Here is a 20567-nt window from a genome sequence, read left to right as displayed (position 1 = left end):
AGGAGGGCTCTAAAGGTTTGTCGACAGAGGGAGGTGCAGCTACTTACTACTTGGATCGATTAAAAGTGTAGGAAGAATTGATACAAGAAAAATATATAGTAATTTATATTTTATAGTGTTTAACTTATTATACTGACACAAGTTGACAACTACATAAGTTATAATTAATTCATACCAACAAATGATAGTAAGGATAGTTTTCAACGAAGATTAAACATCGTTTCCAATAAAAATTATTTCATATCAATATCATAAAAATAAAAACTAACTACTAAAATAATCATTGCCATTATTATATTATCACACATGTAAAACCAGACCAAAAGCATAAACCGGTAAACATCCATGCCTCAAAATATTTCTTCACCAAATTGGTCTCATTGCAACCATTACAGGTCAAGTCAAGAATTTGAGTCACCAACTCTAATAATATCCACCTTGGCATGAATTCTAATGGAAGAAAACAAAAGCAATCTTCATAATAAATTGTTTTTTTTAAGAAAAAAAAAACCCCAAGGGTGCTAATTTTGTCCAAACAATGCTCAAACATGACCATAAGAAGCAGTGCCTTAGTCATCATACCAATGAGATTATCATGGGTGCTAATTTTGCTGTAACTTTAGATGGGTATGCTTCTCAAGAACAAGCATTTACTTTTTGATGTTTATCACAAAGCAATCCAAGTGACAAATGCCCTAGCCAAGCACAACTTAAACATTAGTGTTGACTCTAAGAATTTTTGAATTTTTGCCAAATTTTTTAATCTTTGTGCTTGTTAGCTGACTCTGCTGGAATTTTGTTTAATAGAATTTCTTGCTTGGGGACTTAGGCTTCTTTTGTCAAAAAACTAGTAACATGTGTATAGGATATAGTTTATAAATGGAAAATGTTAACCAATGTCTCAACGAGACACGGTTAAAAAAATATTGAAAAGATATTGTTATTAAATTTTAATGTATTGTTAATAACAAATATTATTAATTTGTTAACTAATGTTTTTAATAAGACCCTTTATAAAATCATAGAATACTAATATAATTTTTATTATAGAATATTTAAATAAGAAAATGAAATGATAAATTTATTTTATTATTAAATGAATATGTGAAGTCAATGGCTATTTGTGTTTCACATACTATGAAAAATAAAACATTTCTTTAGTTATCCCCATTAAGTTCCAAGTTAAAATTAAAAAAAAGGTGGAAACGGGCTTTTCTTAATTTGGCATTAACAATTGAATTTATTGCAAATCAAACACTTTATTATACTAGTTTAATAACAATTTGGTCATTTTTTGTTTAGAATGTGGCCAATGGGTGTTAGATAATGTCATAGAGACATGCAAATGATAATATGAAGGAATATATGGGGCCAAAGTATTGCTAAACTGACCAGGCATAATCCAGACCACACTGCTTAAAAGTGATATTCAAAATCTAAACCATACTGCTTACATCACTTTATATGATAGAGTTTGTGTCTTATTTTTATCAATTTCATCCGAATTACTAGAATTGCACCCCCATTCTTTTGAGTCCAAATTCCATCAACTTTTGCTGGCTAGGTTCGCTCGAAATTCTTGAGGCCTTCTTAAACACGGGATTAGTTTTATATATAGCAATACTATTTATTTATAACGTCTATTTACTCATTGTTTTGAAAGAGATTTTTATTCTTCCACTATGTTTTTGGGTGCCCCAGAAAAAAATTCTGGGTGCTCCTAGTAACACCCGGAACTAGAATGTTTGAACAGAATTGGTTGCGCCTGGTGCCCATTCCAAGTTTGTTCCTGTATTCTGGGCGAATGCGAAGGCTCATGTCACGCGGCTATTAGAATAAAGTCACTTCCCAGTTACTTGACTCTCTCTCTATTCTTTTCCGCCATTCCTAACCCTACAAGCTTCGTCTCGTAAAGAAAATTCCAAAGCTCAACAGAGAAAATGAGGACAGTGCTTTCGCGCTTGATCCATTCCACGCCTTCCATTTCCAGGATCAAGTATGCTTTCTGTCTTTTCACTTTTATTCCCTTTTTCCTTTTTAACCGTTATGTTCCGTTAGCGTGTCGTTTTTCGTTCTATGCTCGATTCGACGTGTGCTTGTTGTTAAATATATTGATTTTATATTCATATACACATATTATGACTTTTTATATATATATTTTTTGATTTTTGGTAACTACAGTGTTGCGCATAATATGCTATGTGGAGGATAGCCGGTGCAAATTAAGTGTGTCATGAGTTTAATATTTAATTATTTATTTATGGAACTCACTGTGTCAAGTTCAGTACAAATGTGATTTGAATTTTATGTTGATTGTCTTCATGATTTGTAGATTACTCATTAGGTCATTGCATCGTGTTTTCTCTTTTTTCTTTTTCTTATGTTGCAGTGCCACGGTAGTGTCAATCAGCGGGAGAAATCTCTGCACAGATTCTAACAAAGTTCATGAACCCTTTAAAGTTGAAGAAGCAGAGACTGTAAATGTGCCGCCACCCCCAACGGAAAAGGTCTTCTACCAACATAACCGTATGTGAAACATTTTGTATATGCGTTTTAACCTATAACTTGTGTTGAATGTTATTAAAGTTGGTTGTGCTTGGAGGCAATCCGTTTGTTGGACTTGGATCACTTGGATCACACATTTTGTTAGAAGCCCTACATCGTGGCAAGTGTGCTGGGAGTCCTACCAGGTTTTTTTTTATTTGGTATTTGTGCAACTTTCTGTCTATCATGCTTTATGTATTGGAAACACTTCATTGTTACCTACTTTTCATATTTATTATTTAACACTTTTCTTCTTGTAATGTATCTGCGTTGTCATTCACTGTGTTTTTCTCCCAGGTCTGGTAGGCCATCCCTGCATGATTCCTGGGCTATGGAATTTGCTTGGCATTTGGGTCTGCCTTTTTTTTCTTTTTGGCATTTTCTTGTAGACTAAATCTTTCTAGGATATTATAATAGTCTAATATATCTAAACTGTCTTCTAAAAATTAGGGAATCTCTTTTCAACTGCTTCATTGAGAAAACATCTGAATGGGGCCACTGCTGTTGTAAGTTTTCCCTTCTCTTGTTATATTGCCTGGTAAAAATTTAGTTGCAAGTTTCCCTTTAGTTTGTTAAATGCCCGGTTAATATTTTGCAGCTAAGAGAAAGCCCAAAGCCAAGTTGGTTTTACTTTCTTCTTTTTTTATTCTGTTTCTTTTGCAGTTACAAGATGTTGCTTTAGATTTTAAAGAACTTGTTTGGTGAGGGTCCATTCTTTTATCAGTTTTCTGTGGCAATATATCTCACAATTTTATGTCCCATCTTGGGGTCAGCTAGTTAAAGGTGGTTGGAGCCTAGCCTCTATCACTGGTGAATTTAGAGAATGTTGATGAGAATGATTATTTAGTTTGGTTTTATAGTCTTGATGCTAACAGATTGAAAGGGAAAAAGGAAGTGAGTGTTTGTGATACTGTGAGATAATTTGGGTTGAAAGTATTATAGATTTTTAGCAAGCATGCTGCATGCATGGCACTAACTAACCTAATGTGTCTGAATTTTGTCGCTTAGGATACAGAATTTTATATGTAAATATTTGTTCCCTTGTGATGATATGCCTGTGGTGCTAACTTGTGTTTCTTTTATAAGATCTCATTTATGGGTGGTTTTGGCTCCAACATCAAAGCTATTAGAGCAGCTTCAGATCAAGGTAATTGAGGAATTCACATTTCATACATATTCTTTTGAATCCAATTTTTCAAATGTCGCCATCATTATTTTTTAGTTCTACTGCTTGGAGTAGCCAGGGCAATGCCCATACTAATCTTTCTTTTTGAGCTTATAACAACTGCAACTGAGCCTTATTCCACTAAGTGGGATTTGTTGAATAGATCAAATGATAAGACTAGGCTTAACAAAAATTTGGAAAAAAAAATTGTTCAATTGACAGACTGCTTAATTTTGACTGAAATATATAATCCCTTTTAAAGATTAAAAAAAATACAAATTTCCATGCCAATGTTAGGCTTGTTGAAATCACAACATCTTTGATATTTGATGGTGTTGCAATTCACAAGTTCTCCACTAATACCAGTCTAGGAGACTGTTATATGCAGCATTAATATAATTTAGTCTTCCACAAACGTATAGGCGACAGGGTTAACTGTTTAATCCACTTTAGGGGAATCACAGATACAGATTCATACAGTTGTCTTTGAGAAAACATTTTCTTACCAAAAGCATTCTATACTCCCAAAAATTTTCAAATGGAAGTGCCAAAATTGTAAACTCATACTGAAAACTTGTTAATTTTTTGGGATTATTATTTACCTGAGTCAATATATCAGCTCAATATATCCTTACCTGTGTCAGTATTGCAGAGTAAGAGCTTGCAGGAGCAGCAACAAGTCTGTTTTTCCCCTGATAGATTTCTAGCCACCGCTGTCCAGATACAGTCATGAGGTAGTTATAGCCATAGAAGTACAAATACAGCACAAATCTTCTATCTGGATAATTTTGAGAAACCCCGAGAAAAAGTAATGAAAGGAGTCAATGTTGTCCTAAACTAAAACATATCTCCTGTTGTCCAATGATTGACACAGGACAATTAATCTATTAAAAGCAATGTTTTTAAAACTGAACCAGTGATTGAACTGGTGAAGGCATTGGTTTAAGGATCGATGGTTCGACTGTAGTTAAACTGTGGTTGAACCGGTTTTATATTTTTCAATATTATATAATATTTTAAGTAATCAAGTAATATATAGTTAAAAACTTAGGATCCAAAAAATTATAAATTAGTATAAATGATTAAATTATATGTTTCATAAGATAAAAATAATAATAATTGAGAAAATATTTGATACTTATGTGAAATATTTAAGAATGTATTTGTATTTATCTTAAAATATTTTAGATAAATAATAAAAAAAACCAATTTAAAAAGACCGGTTCAACCCTAGTTTTCTATACCGGTTCAGAGATGTTCTGGTTTTTTAGAGTCTCTGGACCGGTTGAACCGGTCGGTCTGGTCTGGTTTTAAAAACTTTGATGAAAAGTTACTACAAATTATAAGCAATAAACTAACAGTGGCTAAGAGGAATGATGGGAAAAGGATGGATGGTACTGTCAGTGGGGGAAAAGAAGTTTTCTTAGGTTGCTGTCAGCCTGTCACAATTGTCCACCTTATTATAAGAAAGAGTTGGTGTAGCAATTCAGGCCACAACTTCAGGTTTAGTTTTTATATGTTTATGGACTTGCTATACTTGGTTTTAACTTGTCAAATGAGGAAGACTGTTGTCAAGCCATACAAGGCATTGAAATAGGATAATATGCTAGAAATTGTTGTCCCATTAGTGTAACATAATTATAAGCTTTCTGTTCTGTGAAGCCTCTAGCACTTATTATCATGTGTATGAGCTTTTCAGTTATAAATTTCTGTCTCTCTGGCAAAGAAATAGTGCAATATTCAGATACTATTCTTGTATGTTTTTTGGCATAGTTTTCCAATTTGGGACATGATAGGTGTATAGAATGTTGCTTCATTTCATGTAATTGTAGACCTAATAGGGCAGTTGTCTTGTCTCTGTTATGCTTTTCCTTTGCCAATATGTCTATATATTTATTTGTTGTGGAAAATGGAACGAGTCTAATGACAGAAACTGGTGTTTTGGTGAATGAATTCTAACATGAATTTATTTTGTCTCCTATTCTAAATTATTGAGGGTGATATTTAGCCAGTGAGTTGATTTATTGGAAACTATTTTCTGTTCATCAGTTTACAAGATTTTTTTTTTTTTTTAAAAAAATGGAATTGATTTTGTTGTCCAGCGATGTATTAGTTATTGTTTCCTCCTGTAGAGTTCTTTGGCACTTATTGTTGGATAATTTGTCCTTGGTCCCACAGGTGTTAAAAGATTTGTCTATATCTCTACTGCTGACTTTGGTGTAGTTAATTACTTACTGCAGGGCTGTAATATAGGAAAGGTAATATGTCCAACTCTTTTATCGTGAGGGTATTTTGAGGAATGAATCAGTAGTTGATGAACTTTGCCAGGAAATATGTGATGGAGGAGTATCATCAATTTTTAACATCTTGTGTTGTGGGTACATTAACTCTTCAATAGTTTTGACTTGTTAATCATTTAAAATTTACAGTATTCAATATGTGATTGGCCAGTTTTCTTCTTGTCACTGCTAATAGTTATAATTAACTTCTTCAGTCATCAGTTATTGTCTTTGTGATGTTCTGAATTCTCTCTCTTTGGGCTGCAATCTTTATCATGTATACATGCTTCTACTTCTATGAAAGAAAAAATTGTAAAGTTGACACTGAAATATTTTCTATTATAATCTCGTGAAATTTTTATATAGTGGCTTAATTGATGCAGAGAGCTGCTGAAACAGAGCTTCTGACCAGATTTCCATTTGGAGGTACATATTCAGTCTCTTACATTGATTCCTAGGAGGCCTGAATTAAATATAGGCTAGTTTTAGAAGGTGGTAAATTTTATCTTTTGGCTTGTAATGTGTTTGTTATCCTAGTTGATAATAGGGGACACTGTTCATTTCGCTTGTTTTTTAATCTCTCTTTACTAGCTATTGCAAAGATGTTTCCATAGTACAAGGGATGAAGAAAGTTAAGTTTTCCATCTAACAAGGAGAAAAAAAGTGAAGTAACTCATTCTTGGAATTATGGAGTATTATGCTCATACATGATTGGACTATCACATACCTTTTTCAGGAGTAATTCTGAGGCCAGGATTAATTTATGGGACTCGAATTGTTTCAGCTCCATTGGAAATGGTAATTTGATGTGACTCTCTAATATGACGTTGACATTAGTTTTTTCCATCCAGATTTGCAAATAACTTAGCTCCTTTGATGAATTGACATTAGTTTTTGTATATAACCTGACTAAGCCCAATATATGTATCTGTAATGTTTTCCCCATCTTTTCATTCTTCATATTTATTCTTAGTTTATAGAGGGGATTAGGGATTTTCCTGTTCAATTATGGTTGTCTAAACTGTTTACCTGTTGATTGATTGGTTTTGGGTGCAAGTGTCCTGAAATTGAAGTTTGAATTTCTCTTCCCGGCAATCAAAGTTCTGACTTTTCTTGAGTATTTGTTTGTTTGCGGTATACATTCATGGCATAGCTCATTTTACTTTTATTAGTTTTTTTTTTAATGTCTAAATATTTGTCCTGAATATCAGCTTAAAAATCGCCCCAAATTTGTCGTTTCCTATGTTTTTTTTTACTGTAATTCACTTGAGTGTTGTAGGTTCTCCGAGTTGCTAAACCATCGAACCATATCCCATTTGTTGGGCCTCTGTTGACACCTCCTGATGCGGTGGCAAAAGTTGCTGTTACAGCTGCTACGGCTACTGATCCTGTATTTCCCCCGGGGATCATTGACGCCAATGGAATACAACGTTTACTGTCAGAATAAATCAAACTAGAATTATCTTTCTTTTGTTTTCTGGGTAAATCTAATTTGGGGCGATTTGCTTCTGAATATCCGTGTTTTACTATTATTGTTAAACTGAGAATATTTCTCCATACCAAATCCTTGAAAGAATAAAATCTGAAAGTGCGTGCGTGCATGTAGCCATAGATCTACCTTTCCAATTTTTTTAATTTCACAATACATCAAGAATTTTTTTTATTAGTTGTTAATTTGTTAGTTTTTTTTAGCCCGAGTCCATTGATTCAACTACTCCATTGAGTAAGGTAGACTATTAGTAAATGATCAAGACTTAATCTCACTCTTTCCATCCAAAAACTTAACCTTAGTTTACAATTGGCAAAGTACATGCGGAAGCATAAACAATTAAAAAAAGAAGGAAAAAGAATAAATACATTTATTTTTATTTAATTTAGATCATATTATAATTTTAATCAACTGAAATTCAATGGTCCCTAGATAATAACTATGATGAAATCTCAAGTGTTTTAAAAAAAAAATTGTAAGTCAAGCAATTTTCTACGTTCGCATAATTAGGGCACTGTACTACAAGTAACAGTCTTTGGAAGACCCGCAGTATGAACACAACAGTGCATATGGCTGGACTGGAGCAAAGTAAAGGACTTTAACAAAATAAAATTAAGTTAAGTAGTAGTTGATATTGATTTTGATTTATTAGAAAATTGAACAATATACATCATTTTTTAGTTGATACTCTGACTACCACAAAAACAAAAAAGGTCAGTTTAACAACCAATTTCCTTGTATACCATCGGAAGCGAAGAAGAAGAAAGATTCACCCTTTCACAGCTGACTAAGGTACGGGAAAATGAAAGGAAATAGTAAAGAATTGTAAGTTGATAACCTTGAAAGTAGAAAGAAACAATTCTAGAAACACGCTGAGAAAATAAGTAATTAATTATGTACGAAAGCAAGAAACAACTATCATGCGGTTGGTGTACATGTTGACCATATATGGTCCAAGGAGGCCGCAAATTGCTATAACAGGACCATTAAAACACTAGCTTTTCCATGTATACGTAACAATCCTCTCTTTTTCCTTCTTTTACACTTAAATTATCATCATGATTGACTCATTAATTTCAGCTGCGCAAGTCGGTGACATAGACCTGCTCTACAAACTAATTTAGATGCAACCATATGTGTTGGAGCACACAGATTTCATGCCATTTGTTGATACTCCTTTGCATGTTGCAGCCGCTGCTGAGCATGCAAGTTTCGCCACTGAGATCATGAGACTCAAACCTTCATCTGTATGGAAGCTGAATCAATGTGGCCTTAGCCCCATGCACCTTGCCTTGCAGAACAAGCATTACAGAATGGTGTGTCGCTTTGTGGACATCAACAAGGACCTTGTTAGAGTCAAAGGGAGGGAAGGTCTCACTCCTTTGCATATTGCTACTCAAACTGGGAGAACTGATCTTGTGGCTAAGTTCTTGTCGGCTTGCCCTGGTTCCATTGAAGATGTGACCGTCCGAAGTGAGACTGCGTTGCACATTGCTGTGAAATATGATCAGTTTAAGGCCTTGGAGGTCTTGGTTGGATGGCTTCAGAGAAATTGCCAAAGACTTGCTGAGGACCGGGAAAAAAGGGTTTTAAATTGGCAAGATGAAGTAGGCAACACCGCTCTCCATCTTTCAGTTCTCAAAGGCTTCCCACAGTCATGAGGCATATCTTTCGATTCTTATATTTTACTTCAAAGAAAAAAAGAATGTTTTTAAAAGACATGAGCTTATTTAATTTGGGTTTACAAAATTAGCTTTAATGACCCTTTTTATAAGTTTTAGATTTTTTTTTCATTATGACATTGGTGTCAAATATCACTGGTTTTACTTAAAATCTTCGTTAGAGAATTTGACTGTTTAGTAGGATTTTTTTTTAATCATATTTTTTTTATTCAAAAGACTCAAATTTAAAATTTTATTTAAAGAGACGAAACCTAGTTTTACTTGGATTAACAATTTCTAGGTTAGTTTATTTAATCATGGATTAATATGAACCAAAAAAAATCATAGGTTAATTTCAATATGGTGCTTTTGATATGCTTTGTAGGCAGTAAGGTTGTTGATAGACAGCAACATAGACAAAAATGTTAAGGACTTTGAGGACTCAACAGCGTTGAACATAGTGGAGATTAATCAAACTCAGGCTCACTGCATTGATCAGAAATGAGTTGGTTAGAGGAGGAACTTTAGGTGGGTTTTCACTAGCCAATGTTCCACTCCTAGAAGGAGCAAAAATCACATTCAATGAGAGAATAGCAATCTATGTTGAGAGCGAATATCAAACGATACACGCAATGTTTTGTTGGTGGTTGCTATTCTCTTCGTAACGAGCAAGTACGAAGCACCACTTTGCCCCCCTGTCACAACCTTAAGGGTTGCATTGTTGTTAATACACACGTCTTATTATTACATTTTGCGTTGATTTTCAAAATAACGAAACAAGAAAATGTTTATTTTCATGTATTTATATTTTCAAAAAAAAAGGTAATAATTATATATAATTTGAAAATTAAAAAAATTAAGAGCTAAATAATTAAATGAGGTGATGAGACGGACGAAAGACATTTAAATATTTAAAAATTATAAATATTTACTTATCTGAAAATATAAATATTTAAAAATAAATCATAAATGTCGATTAAATAAATTTAAGTTATCAGTTATAAAAAACGAGATAAATTTAAAACTTCATTGAATTAATAACTATATAAAGGAAAATATTACTTTAATTTGATATAATTTTTTTAAAACGTGTATTATAAAAATAAAAAACATATATCTTTTATAGAAGTAAATCATACTCAAGTTGAATAAGATTATTATAGATGATGATCTTCAACTATTGAACATAGTTATATTTCAAAATTCAAACTCAAAATAGTTGGAATCAACTATATTATTTTTATACTATGAATGTTTTAATTTGTGTGAACAAATAATTAAGTATTTAAGAACTTAGCTTATATGGTAAGTACTAATCATTAATAAGTTTGTTGCAATTAATTTGATAAGTTTCATTATAATAAGTTAAAAATATTCGTAAAAAAGATTAAATCTTCTTATATATACACTTAATTAACCAAATAGGTGTCATTTTTAACTTGTGAATTTATATAATAGGTTGTTGAAATAACATTTTAGAAACTTTTAAAAATGTCTCCTAATTAAATTTTGTGTATCACTCTGATCATTATATATAATCCTAGGTACCAGATATTAATTATTAGAGGAGATTCCTGCACTCCCTTCATAAATATATACTGAAAATTTTGAGGAGATGAAAAAAATATTGTAGATCTATACAACCTAAGGTAGGCAATAACAAAGTTGGAGAACATCATGCATTCATTACAAAACTTTCCTAGGCTTTTATTTTATATGTTCTTTTATACACACTAGCTGAAATTTACAAGGTATTGTTCAATACATTCTTTCAGTTTTTGGAAAGTCACAGGTTTTGACACAAATGAGTCCATACCATTTGCAAAACACTCTTCAGCACTCTCTGACAAAGCACAGTCATCTGCATTAAGATGAGATATGAAGACAATTATCATTTACTTCTCAAAATTACTTTTGTAGAAGAGGAAATTTATTCCAATATTAAATTGAAATCAGCCAAAAGATTGTTTAGCGTTAGTTTTGACCAAAAGCAACTATAGTCTAGAATTGCACCCCCATTCTTTTGAGTCCAAATTCCATCAACTTTTGCTGGCTAGGTTCGCTCGAAATTCTTGAGGCCTTCTTAAACACGGGATTAGTTTTATATATAGCAATACTATTTATTTATAACGTCTATTTACTCATTGTTTTATTCTTCCACTATGTTTTTGGGTGCCCCAGAAAAAAATTCTGGGTGCTCCTAGTAACACCCGGAACTAGATTGTTTGAACAGAATTGGGCTTACGTGGTTGCGCCTGGTGCCCATTCCAAGTTTGTTCCTGTATTCTGGGCGAATGCGAAGGCTCATGTCACGCGGCTATTAGAATAAAGTCACTTCCCAGTTACTTGACTCTCTCTCTCTATTCTTTTCCGCCGTTCCTAACCCTACAAGCTTCGTCTCGTAAAGAAAATTCCAAAGCTCAACAGAGAAAATGAGGACAGTGCTTTCGCGCTTGATCCATTCCACGCCTTCCATTTTCAGGATCAAGTATGCTGTCTGTTAGCGTTATGTTCCGTTAGCGTGTAGTTTTTCGTTCTATGCTCAATTCGACGTGTGCTTGTTGTTAAATATATTGATTTTATATTCATATACACATATTATGACTTTTTATATATATATTTTTTTATTTTTGGTAACTAACAGTGTTGCGCATAATATGCTATGTGGAGGATAGCCGGTGCAAATTAAGTGTGTCATGAGTTTAATATTTAATTATTTATTTATGGAACTCACTGTCAAGTTCAGTACAAATGTGATTTGAATTTTATGTTGATTGTCTTCATGATTTGTAGATTACTCATTAAGTCATTGCATCGTGTTTTCTCTTTTTTCTTTTTCTTATGTTGCAGTGCCACGGAGTGTCAATCAGCGGGAGAAATCTCTTCTTTAACAAAGTCATGACCTTTAAAGTTGAAGAAGCAGATTAATGTGCCTCCACCCCCAACGGAAAAGGTCTTCTACCAACATAACCGTATGTGAAACATTTTGTATATGCGTTTTCTAACCTATAACTTGTGTTGAATGTTATTAAAGTTGTTGTGTTTGGAGGCAATTGGTTTGTTGGATCACACATTTTTAGAGAAGCCCTAAATCGTGGCATGTCTGCTGGGAGTCCTACCAGGTTTTTTTTTTTTTTGGTATTTGTGCAACTTTCTGTCTATCATGCTTTATGTATTGGAAACACTTCATTGTTACCTGCTTTTCATATTTATTATTTAACACTTTTCTTCTTGTAATGTATCTGCGTTGTCATTCACTGTGTTTTTCTCCCAGGTCTGGTAGGTCATCCCTGCATGATTCCTGGGCTAGGAATTTGCTTGGTATAAGGTCTGCCTTTTTTTTTCTTTTTGGCATTTTCTTGTAGACTAAATCTTTCTAGGATATTATAATAGTCTAATATATCTAAACTGTCTTCTAAAAATTAGGGAATCTCTTTTCAACTGCTTCATTGAGAAAACATCTGAATGGGGCCACTGCTGTTGTAAGTTTCCCCTTCTCTTGTTATATTGCCTGGTAAAAATTTAGTTGCAAGTTTCCCTTTAGTTTGTTAAATGCCCGGTTAATATTTTGCAGCTAAGAGAAAGCCCAAAGCCAAGTTGGTTTTACTTTCTTCTTTTTTTATTCTGTTTCTTTTGCAGTTACAAGATGTTGCTTTAGATTTTAAAGAACTTGTTTGGTGAGGGTCCATTCTTTTATCAGTTTTCTGTGGCAATATATCTCACAATTTTATGTCCCATCTTGGGGTCAGCTAGGTAAAGGTGGTTGAGCCTAGCCTCTATCACTGGTGAATTTAGAGAATGTTGATGAGAATGATTATTTAGTTTGGTTTGATAGTCTTGATGCTAACAGATTGAAAGGGAAAAAAGGAAGTGAGTGTTTGTGATACTGTGAGATAATTTGGGTTGAAAGTATTATAGATTTTTAGTAAGCATGCTGCATGCATGGCACTAACTAACCTAATGTGTCTGAATTTTGTCGCTTAGGATACAGAATTTTATATGTAAATATTTGTTCCCTTGTGATGATATGCCTGTGGTGCTAACTTGTGTTTCTTTTATAAGATCTCATTTATGGGTGGTTTTGGCTCCAACATCAAAGCTATTAGAGCAGCTTCAGATCAAGGTAATTGAGGAATTCACATTTCATACATATTCTTTTGAATCCAATTTTTCAAATGTCACCATCATTATTTTTTAGTTCTACTGCTTGAGTAGCCAGGGCAATGCCCATACTAATCTTTCTTTTTGAGCTTATAACAACTGCAACTGAGCCTTATTCCACTAAGTGGGATTTGTTGAATAGATCAAATGATAAGACTAGGCTTAACAAAAATTTGGAAAAAAAAATTGTTCAATTGACAGACAGCTTAATTTTGACTGAAATATATAATCCCTTTTAAAGATTAAAAAAATACAAATTTCCATGCTAATGTTAGGCTTGTTGAAATCACAACATCTTGATATTGATGGTGTTGCAATTCACAAGTTCTCCACTAATACCAGTCTAGGAGACTGTTATATGCAGCATTAATATAATTTAGTCTTCCACAAACGTATAGGCGACAGGGGTTAACTGTTTAATCCACTTTAGGGGAATCACAGATACAGATTCATACAGTTGTCTTTGAGAAAACATTTTCTTACCAAAAGCATTCTATACTCCCAAAAATTTTCAAATGGAAGTGCCAAAATTGTAAACTCATACTGAAAACTTGTTAATTTTTTGGGATTATTATTTACCTGAGTCAATATATCAGCTCAATATATCCTTACCTGTGTCAGTATTGCAGTGTAAGAGCTTGCAGGAGCAGCAACAAGTCTGTTTTTCCCCTGATAGATTTCTAGCCACCCCTGTCCAGATACAGTCATGAGGTAGTTATAGCCATAGAAGTACAAATACAGCACAAATCTTCTATCTGGATAATTTTGAGAACCCCCGAGAAAAAGTAATGAAAGGAGTCAATGCTGTCCTAAACTAAAACATATCTCCTGTTGTCTAATGATTGACACAGGACAATTAATCTATTAAAAGCAATGTTTTAAAACTGAACCAGTGATTGAACTGGTGAAGGCATTGGTTTAAGGTTCGATGGTTCGACTGTAGTTAAACTGTGGTTGAACCGGTTTTATATTTTTCAATATTATATAATATTTGAAGTAATCAAGTAATATATAATTAAAAACTTAGGATCTAAAAATTATAAATTAGTATAAATGATTAAATTATATGTTTCATAAGATAAAAAATAATAATAATTGAGAAAATATTTGATACTTATGTGAAATATTTAAGAATGTATTTTATTTATCTTAAAATAATAAAAAAAAAAAAAAAAACAATTTAAAAAGACCGGTTCAACCCTAGTTTTCTATACCGGTTCCCACGGTTCAGAGATGTTCCAGTTTTTTAGAGTCTCTGGACCCCGGTTGAACTGGTCGGTCTGGTCTGGTTTTAAAAACTTTAATCAAAAGTTACTACAAATTATAAGAAATAAACTAACAGTGGCTAAGAGGAATGATGGGAAAAGGATGGATGGTACTGTCAGTGGGGGAAAAGAAGTTTTCTTAGGTTGCTGTCAGCCTGTCACAATTGTCCACCTTATTATAAGAAAGAGTTGGTGTAGCAATTCAGGCCACAACTTCAGGTTTAGTTTTTATATGTTTATGGACTTTCAGGCTATACTTGGTTTTAACTTGTCAAATGAGGAAGACTGTTGTCAAGCCATACAAGGCATTGAAATAGGATAATATGCTAGAAATTGTTGTCCCATTAGTGTAACATAATTATAAGCTTTCTGTTCTGTGAAGCCTCTAGCACTTATTATCATGTGTATGAGCTTTTCAGTTATAAATTTCTGTCTCTCTGGCAAAGAAATAGTGCAATATTCAGATACTATTCTTGTATGTTTTTTGGCATAGTTTTCCAATTTGGGACATGATAGGTGTATAGAATGTTGCTTCATTTCATGTAATTGTAGACCTAATAGGGCAGTTGTCTTGTCTCTGTTATGCTTTTCCTTTGCCAATATGTCTATATATTTATTTGTTGTGGAAAATGGAACGAGTCTAATGACAGAAACTGGTGTTTTGGTGAATGAATTCTAACATGAATTTATTTTGTCTCCTATTCTAAATTATTGGGGGTGATATTTAGCCAGTGAGTTGATTTATTGGAAACTATTTTCTGTTCATCAGTTTACAAGATTTATTTTTTTTAAAAAAAACTGGAATTGATTTTGTTGTCCAGCGATGTATTAGTTATTGTTTCCTCCTGTAGAGTTCTTTGGCACTTATTGTTGGATAATTTGTCCTTGGTCCCACAGGTGTTAAAAGATTTGTCTATATCTCTACTGCTGACTTTGGTGTAGTAAATTACTTACTGCAGGGCTGTAATATAGGAAAGGTAATATGTCCAACTCTTTTATCGTGAGGGTATTTTGAGGAATGAATCAGTAGTTGATGAACTTTGCCAGGAAATATGTGATGGAGGAGTATCATCAATTTTTAACATCTTGTGGGTACATTAACTCTTCAATAGTTTTGACTTGTTAATCATTTAAAATTTACAGTATTCAATATGTGATTGGCCGGTTTTCTTCTTGTCACTGCTAATAGTTATAATTAACTTCTTCAGTCATCAGTTATTGTCTTTGTGATGTTCTGAATTCTCTCTCTTTGGCTGCAATCTTTATCATGTATACATGCTTCTACTTCTATGAAAGAAAAAATTGTAAAGTTGACACTGAAATATTTTCTATTATAATCTCGTGAAATTTTTATATAGTGGCTTAATTGATGCAGAGAGCTGCGAAACAGAGCTTCTGACCAGATTTCCATTTGGAGGTACATATTCAGTCTCTTACATTGATTCCTAGGAGGTCTGAATTAAATCTAGGCTAGTTTTAGAAGTTGGTAAATTTTATCTTTTGGCTTGTAATGTGTTTGCTATCCTAGTTGATAATAGGGACACTGTTCATTTCGCTTGTTTTTTAATCTCTCTTTACTAGCTATTGCAAAGATGTTTCCATAGTACAAGGGATGAAGAAAGTTAAGTTTTCCATCTAACAAGGAGAAAAAAAGTGAAGTAACTCATTCTTGGAATTATGGAGTATTATGCTCATACATGATTGGACTATCACATGCCTTTTTCAGGAGTAATTCTGAGGCCAGGATTAATTTATGGGACTCGAATTGCTGCAGTTCCATTGGAAATGGTAATTTGATGTGACTCTCTAATATGACGTTGACATTAGTTTTTTCCATCCAGATTTGCAAATAACTTAGCTCCTTTGATGAATTGACATTAGTTTTTGTATATAACCTGACTAAGCCCAATATATGTATCTGCAATGTTTTCCCCATCTTTTCATTCTTCATATTTATTCTTAGTTTATAGAGGGGATTAGGGATTTTCCTGTTCAATTATGGTTGTCTAAACTGTTTACCTGTTGATTGATTGGTTTTGGGTGCAAGTGTCCTGAAATTGAAGTTTGAATTTCTCTTCCCGGCAATCAAAGTTCTGACTTTTCTTGAGTATTTGTTTGTTTGCGGTATACATTCATGGCATAGCTCATTTTACTTTTATTAGTTTTTTGTTTGAATGTCTAAATATTTGTCCTTAATATCAGCTTAAAAATCGCCCCAAATTTGTCGTTTCCTATGTTTTTTTTACTGTAATTCACTTGAGTGTTGTAGGTTCTCCGAGTTGCTAAACAATCGAACCATATCCCACTTGTTGGGCCTCCGTTGACACCTCCTGATGCGGTGGCAAAAGTTGCTGTTACAGCTGCTACTGCTACTGATCCTGTATTTCCCCCGGGGATCATTGACGCCAATGGAATACAACGTTTACTGTCAGAATAAATCAAACTAGAATTATCTTTCTTTTGTTTTCTGGGTAAATCTAATTTGGGGCGATTTGCTTCTGAATATCTTGTTTTACTATTATTGTTAAACTGAGAATATTTCTCCATACCAAATCCTTGAAAGAATAAAATCTGAAAGTGCGTGCGTGCATGTAGCCATAGATCTACCTTACCAATTTTTTTAATTTCACAATACATCAAGAATTTTTTTTATTAGTTGTTAATTTGTTAGTTTTTTTTTAGCCCGAGTCCATTGATTCAACTACTCCATTGAGTAACCTTAGTTTAGAATTGGGGCATAATTAGGGCACTGTACTACAAGTAACAGTCTTTGGAAGACCCGCATTATGAACACAACAGTGCATATTGCTACTCAAACTGGGAGAACTGATCTTGTGGCTAAGTTCTTGTCGGCTTGCCCTGGTTCCATTGAAGATGTGACCGTCCGAAGTGAGACTGCGTTGCACATTGCTGTGAAATATGATCAGTTTAAGGCCTTGGAGGTCTTGGTTGGATGGCTTCAGAGAAATTGCCAAAGACTTGCTGAGGACCGGGAAAAAGGGTTTTAAATTGGCAAGATGAAGTAGGCAACACCGCTCTCCATCTTTCAGTTCTCAAAGGCTTCCCACAGTCATGAGGCATATCTTTCGATTCTTATATTTTACTTCAAAGAAAAAAAGAATCTTTTTAAAAGACCTGAGCTTATTTAATTGGGTTTACAAAATTAGCTTTAATGACCCTTTTTATAAGTTTAGATTTTTTTTTCATTATGACATTGGTGTCAAATGTCACCGATTTTACTGATAATTAATCTACGTTGGAGAATCTGACTGTTTAGTAGGATTTTTCTTTTTAATCATATTTTTTCTATTAAAAGACTCAAATTAAAAATTTTATTTAAAGAGACGTAACATAGTTCCACTTGGATTAATAATTTCTAGGTTAGTTTATTTAATCATGGGTTAATATGAACCAAAAAAAAATCATAGGTTAATTTCAATATGGTGCTTTTGATATGCTGCGTTGGACATAGTGGAGATCAATCAAACTCAGGCTCACAGTGCATTGATAAGAGATGAGTTAGTTAGATGAGGAGCTTTACGTGGGTTTTTGTAACATTCCATTTTATTTTTCGTAAATAAAATTTTAGAGAATAATGATGTTTTATAAGTAAATAAATAAAGAAAAATAGTTATAATAAAATAATGGTTTGAGAGAAAATAAAAAAGGTATTTTATTATCATTTGATCGAGAATAAAATAGTTTCTTTTTTTATAAAATAATAAAAATAAATAAATAGAGTAAATAATAGGTCATGAATACCCCTAGTTATAAATAGCAAAATGCAAGGTCGGTTTTCAGACTGACTTCTCTGCCTTTCAATTTCATTTTTTCTCTTCTTCTTTCAAAATTCATTCTTTTTCCCGCAGCCCACCAAATTTGTCTTAGAAAAATGACGATCTTGGACTCATTTATCGTTGGATCGTCGTGAAATTTGAGCACCACGTTCGCAACCCAATTCCGAGCATTCTCACCGTTGGGAATTTTGACATCATGTTTGAGCTGAGAGAAATACCTTTCGCATCGTAGCCTTTTCCTTTCCCGCAGAAACTCAAAACGGTCTCAATAAAACTACGATCCCAATTTTGTTAATTTTCATGAAATTTTGATATGTGGTTCGCGATTTAGTTAGACACACCTTCACCGTTGGGATTTGCGAGATAATATTCACGGAGAGAGAAAAAGAAATCGCACCAAGACAGTACAAGTGGAGGCTTTAATCCCTTTTCTGTCTCTATGACGTTTGGGAACTCTATCGAAACAGTTAGAGGAAAAGAATGAAGAAATCTCAGGAAATCGCTAGAGATGCTGCTATCGCTGGCTGAAGACACGTGAGTCCGTTTAGAGGTAAGGGATGAGTTATTCACAATTGGGGATTAGTGAGAATATGTATATGGATCCTTAGAGTATCAATTGGAATGGGTTGTGGGGTGTTTCCGTCATTTTTTATTCTATCCGTATAGTTTTAATTGTGAATTATATATGTTTGACAAATCAATTGTTATGAAATTGATATGATATTGTGTTGAGCGTGAACTCTATAAATCAAGCATTTTTCTAATTAACATAAATTAATGAAATAAAGTAAGGAGAAATTTAGAGTGAGATATTGATTTTGTATTTTCTCTTTTTCTTGTTTTTTAGTTTTTTATATATAATTTAAAATTAATATCATAATTGAAATTGACCAAAGTGTTCATATAATTATTTAGAATTTGTGCATTGAAAGCTTACTTTGAAATTTGATTCAATATGATGTATACTAGTTTATATATATAGAAGTAGTTATATATTTATTTATATTAATAATTTATGTAAATAATATTTTAGAGTTGTTATAGTATGATTCCAAAAATTATTCAGTGTTGGAGTTTGAAAATATTATAGTTAAATTTGATGAACATGTGTATGTTGTACCTTATGAATATCATTAGGAATGTTATGAGATGGTTGATGTGATGTTATGAGATGTTAAAGTGTGGGCATGATATTCGATTTTGAATAAGTGGATGTGTTTAACACTTGATGTTACATTAATTATATTGTGAGCTATGAATTATACAATAACCCAACCAGTGTTTATGCGCAGTGTTAAAGAGAAAGTGTAGGTTCCTAGTTAGGAACCAGTGTTAAATTGTAGCGCAATGTGTTAAACGTGTTTGAAACATGAGTGTGAGGTCGTGGTATTGTGTAATTCATGATCAGTGTTTATAAATGGAATATGTGATGAATTATGGAATAACATGTTGCTTTGAGATTATAATATTGTTATTAAGATTGAGTATAAGTGTAAAGTTGAACATGTGTTAATTTGTGAGATACGTGTAAACATGTGATGGTGGATTGTAATACTACGAGATGTGAAATTGTGAATGAATTTTAGTTGTGGATAAGTGTGTAGTTAACACTTGATGTGAAATTACTTGTGTTGTAAGCTATGAATTGTACAATAACCTGACCAGTGTTATCTTGAGAAAAACGTTGATGCGCAGTGTTAAAGAGAAAATGTAGGTTTCCTATTTAGGAACCAGTGTTAAATCGTAGCGCAATTGTGTTGAACGTGTTTAAAACACGAGTGTAAGATTGTGGGTATTGTATAATTCATGAGCAGTGTCTGTATGCAAAATTATTTTAGGGGTTGGACCCGAATCAGGAGGGAGAGGCCCTGACGGACTCTTCGGAGTGTAGGCCTTGGGGGTCACTGGATTTGAGTACTCCTTTAAGCCTATGTTGATCCCATATGGTTGAAGCACTCTCGCAAAACATCGTGACCCTAACTGGTCTTCCTCTGATCTTACTTAGTGAGAGTGACCTAACAAACTCATTGTGTGGTGTGTCTTGTTATGTACTCCTAAGCGCCCCAGGGTGGTTTTTCACTAACATGGTACCACATTGCATATAGGATTAAGTCTTAGCATAACTGTTGCATATGTTTGTTAATTGTTTATTATGAAATTGAGGTGTTATTATATCTTGATCAGGAGTGTGAGATTCTTGTGTAAT

At 33.2% G+C, this 20567-nt stretch overlaps 2 protein-coding genes across 6 annotated transcripts; both read left to right on the top strand.

Moving 5' to 3' along the window:
• The first annotated feature begins 1390 nt into the window (after positions 1-1390).
• Positions 1391-17216, top strand: LOC100499660 (uncharacterized protein At1g32220, chloroplastic). 5 transcript variants are annotated; one of them, XM_041013728.1, is made up of 10 exons: positions 1391-1996; positions 2390-2507; positions 2587-2690; positions 2842-2897; positions 2995-3050; positions 3631-3691; positions 5888-5967; positions 6372-6414; positions 16291-16352; positions 16834-17216. In XM_041013728.1, the coding sequence occupies exons 1-10, from the start codon at positions 1941-1943 to the stop codon at positions 16999-17001; spliced, it is 804 nt and encodes a 267-aa protein (XP_040869662.1). In that variant the 5' UTR covers positions 1391-1940; the 3' UTR covers positions 17002-17216. The 5 variants fall into 5 exon arrangements, with proteins under 5 accessions (XP_040869662.1, XP_014628717.2, XP_014628716.2 ...); XM_014773231.3 differs by lacking the exons at positions 16291-16352; positions 16834-17216 and adding exons at positions 6725-6786; positions 7268-7599; XM_014773230.3 differs by lacking the exons at positions 16291-16352; positions 16834-17216 and adding exons at positions 6725-6786; positions 7268-7599 and having other exon boundaries at positions 1445-1996; positions 2587-2705.
• Positions 8358-9506, top strand: LOC102663721 (ankyrin repeat-containing protein BDA1). Its single transcript, XM_026127652.2, has one exon. It carries the CDS (start codon positions 8602-8604, stop codon positions 9136-9138), a length of 537 nt encoding a protein of 178 aa, XP_025983437.1. The 5' UTR covers positions 8358-8601; the 3' UTR covers positions 9139-9506.
• Positions 17217-20567: the final 3351 nt, after the last annotated feature.

This window comes from Glycine max, unplaced genomic scaffold (assembly GCF_000004515.6).
Source record: "Glycine max cultivar Williams 82 unplaced genomic scaffold, Glycine_max_v4.0 scaffold_138, whole genome shotgun sequence".
Classification (NCBI taxonomy): Eukaryota; Viridiplantae; Streptophyta; class Magnoliopsida; order Fabales; family Fabaceae; genus Glycine; species Glycine max.
Note: the sequence above shows the minus strand (reverse complement) of the source record. Positions and strands in the feature narration are given on the sequence as shown.

Excerpts from the sequence above, each read along its gene's own strand:
- LOC100499660 (XM_041013727.1), top strand. The coding sequence starts at position 1,941 with ATGAGGACAGTGCTTTCGCGCTTGATCCATTCCACGCCTTCCATTTCC. Across the intron at positions 2,508-2,586 it reads CGCCACCCCCAACGGAAAAG|TTGGTTGTGCTTGGAGGCAA; the intron begins GTCTTCTACCAA and ends ATGTTATTAAAG. Across the intron at positions 2,706-2,841 it reads ACCAGGTTTTTTTTTATTTG|GTCTGGTAGGCCATCCCTGC; the intron begins GTATTTGTGCAA and ends TTTTTCTCCCAG.
- LOC102663721 (XM_026127652.2), top strand. The coding sequence starts at position 8,602 with ATGCAACCATATGTGTTGGAGCACACAGATTTCATGCCATTTGTTGAT.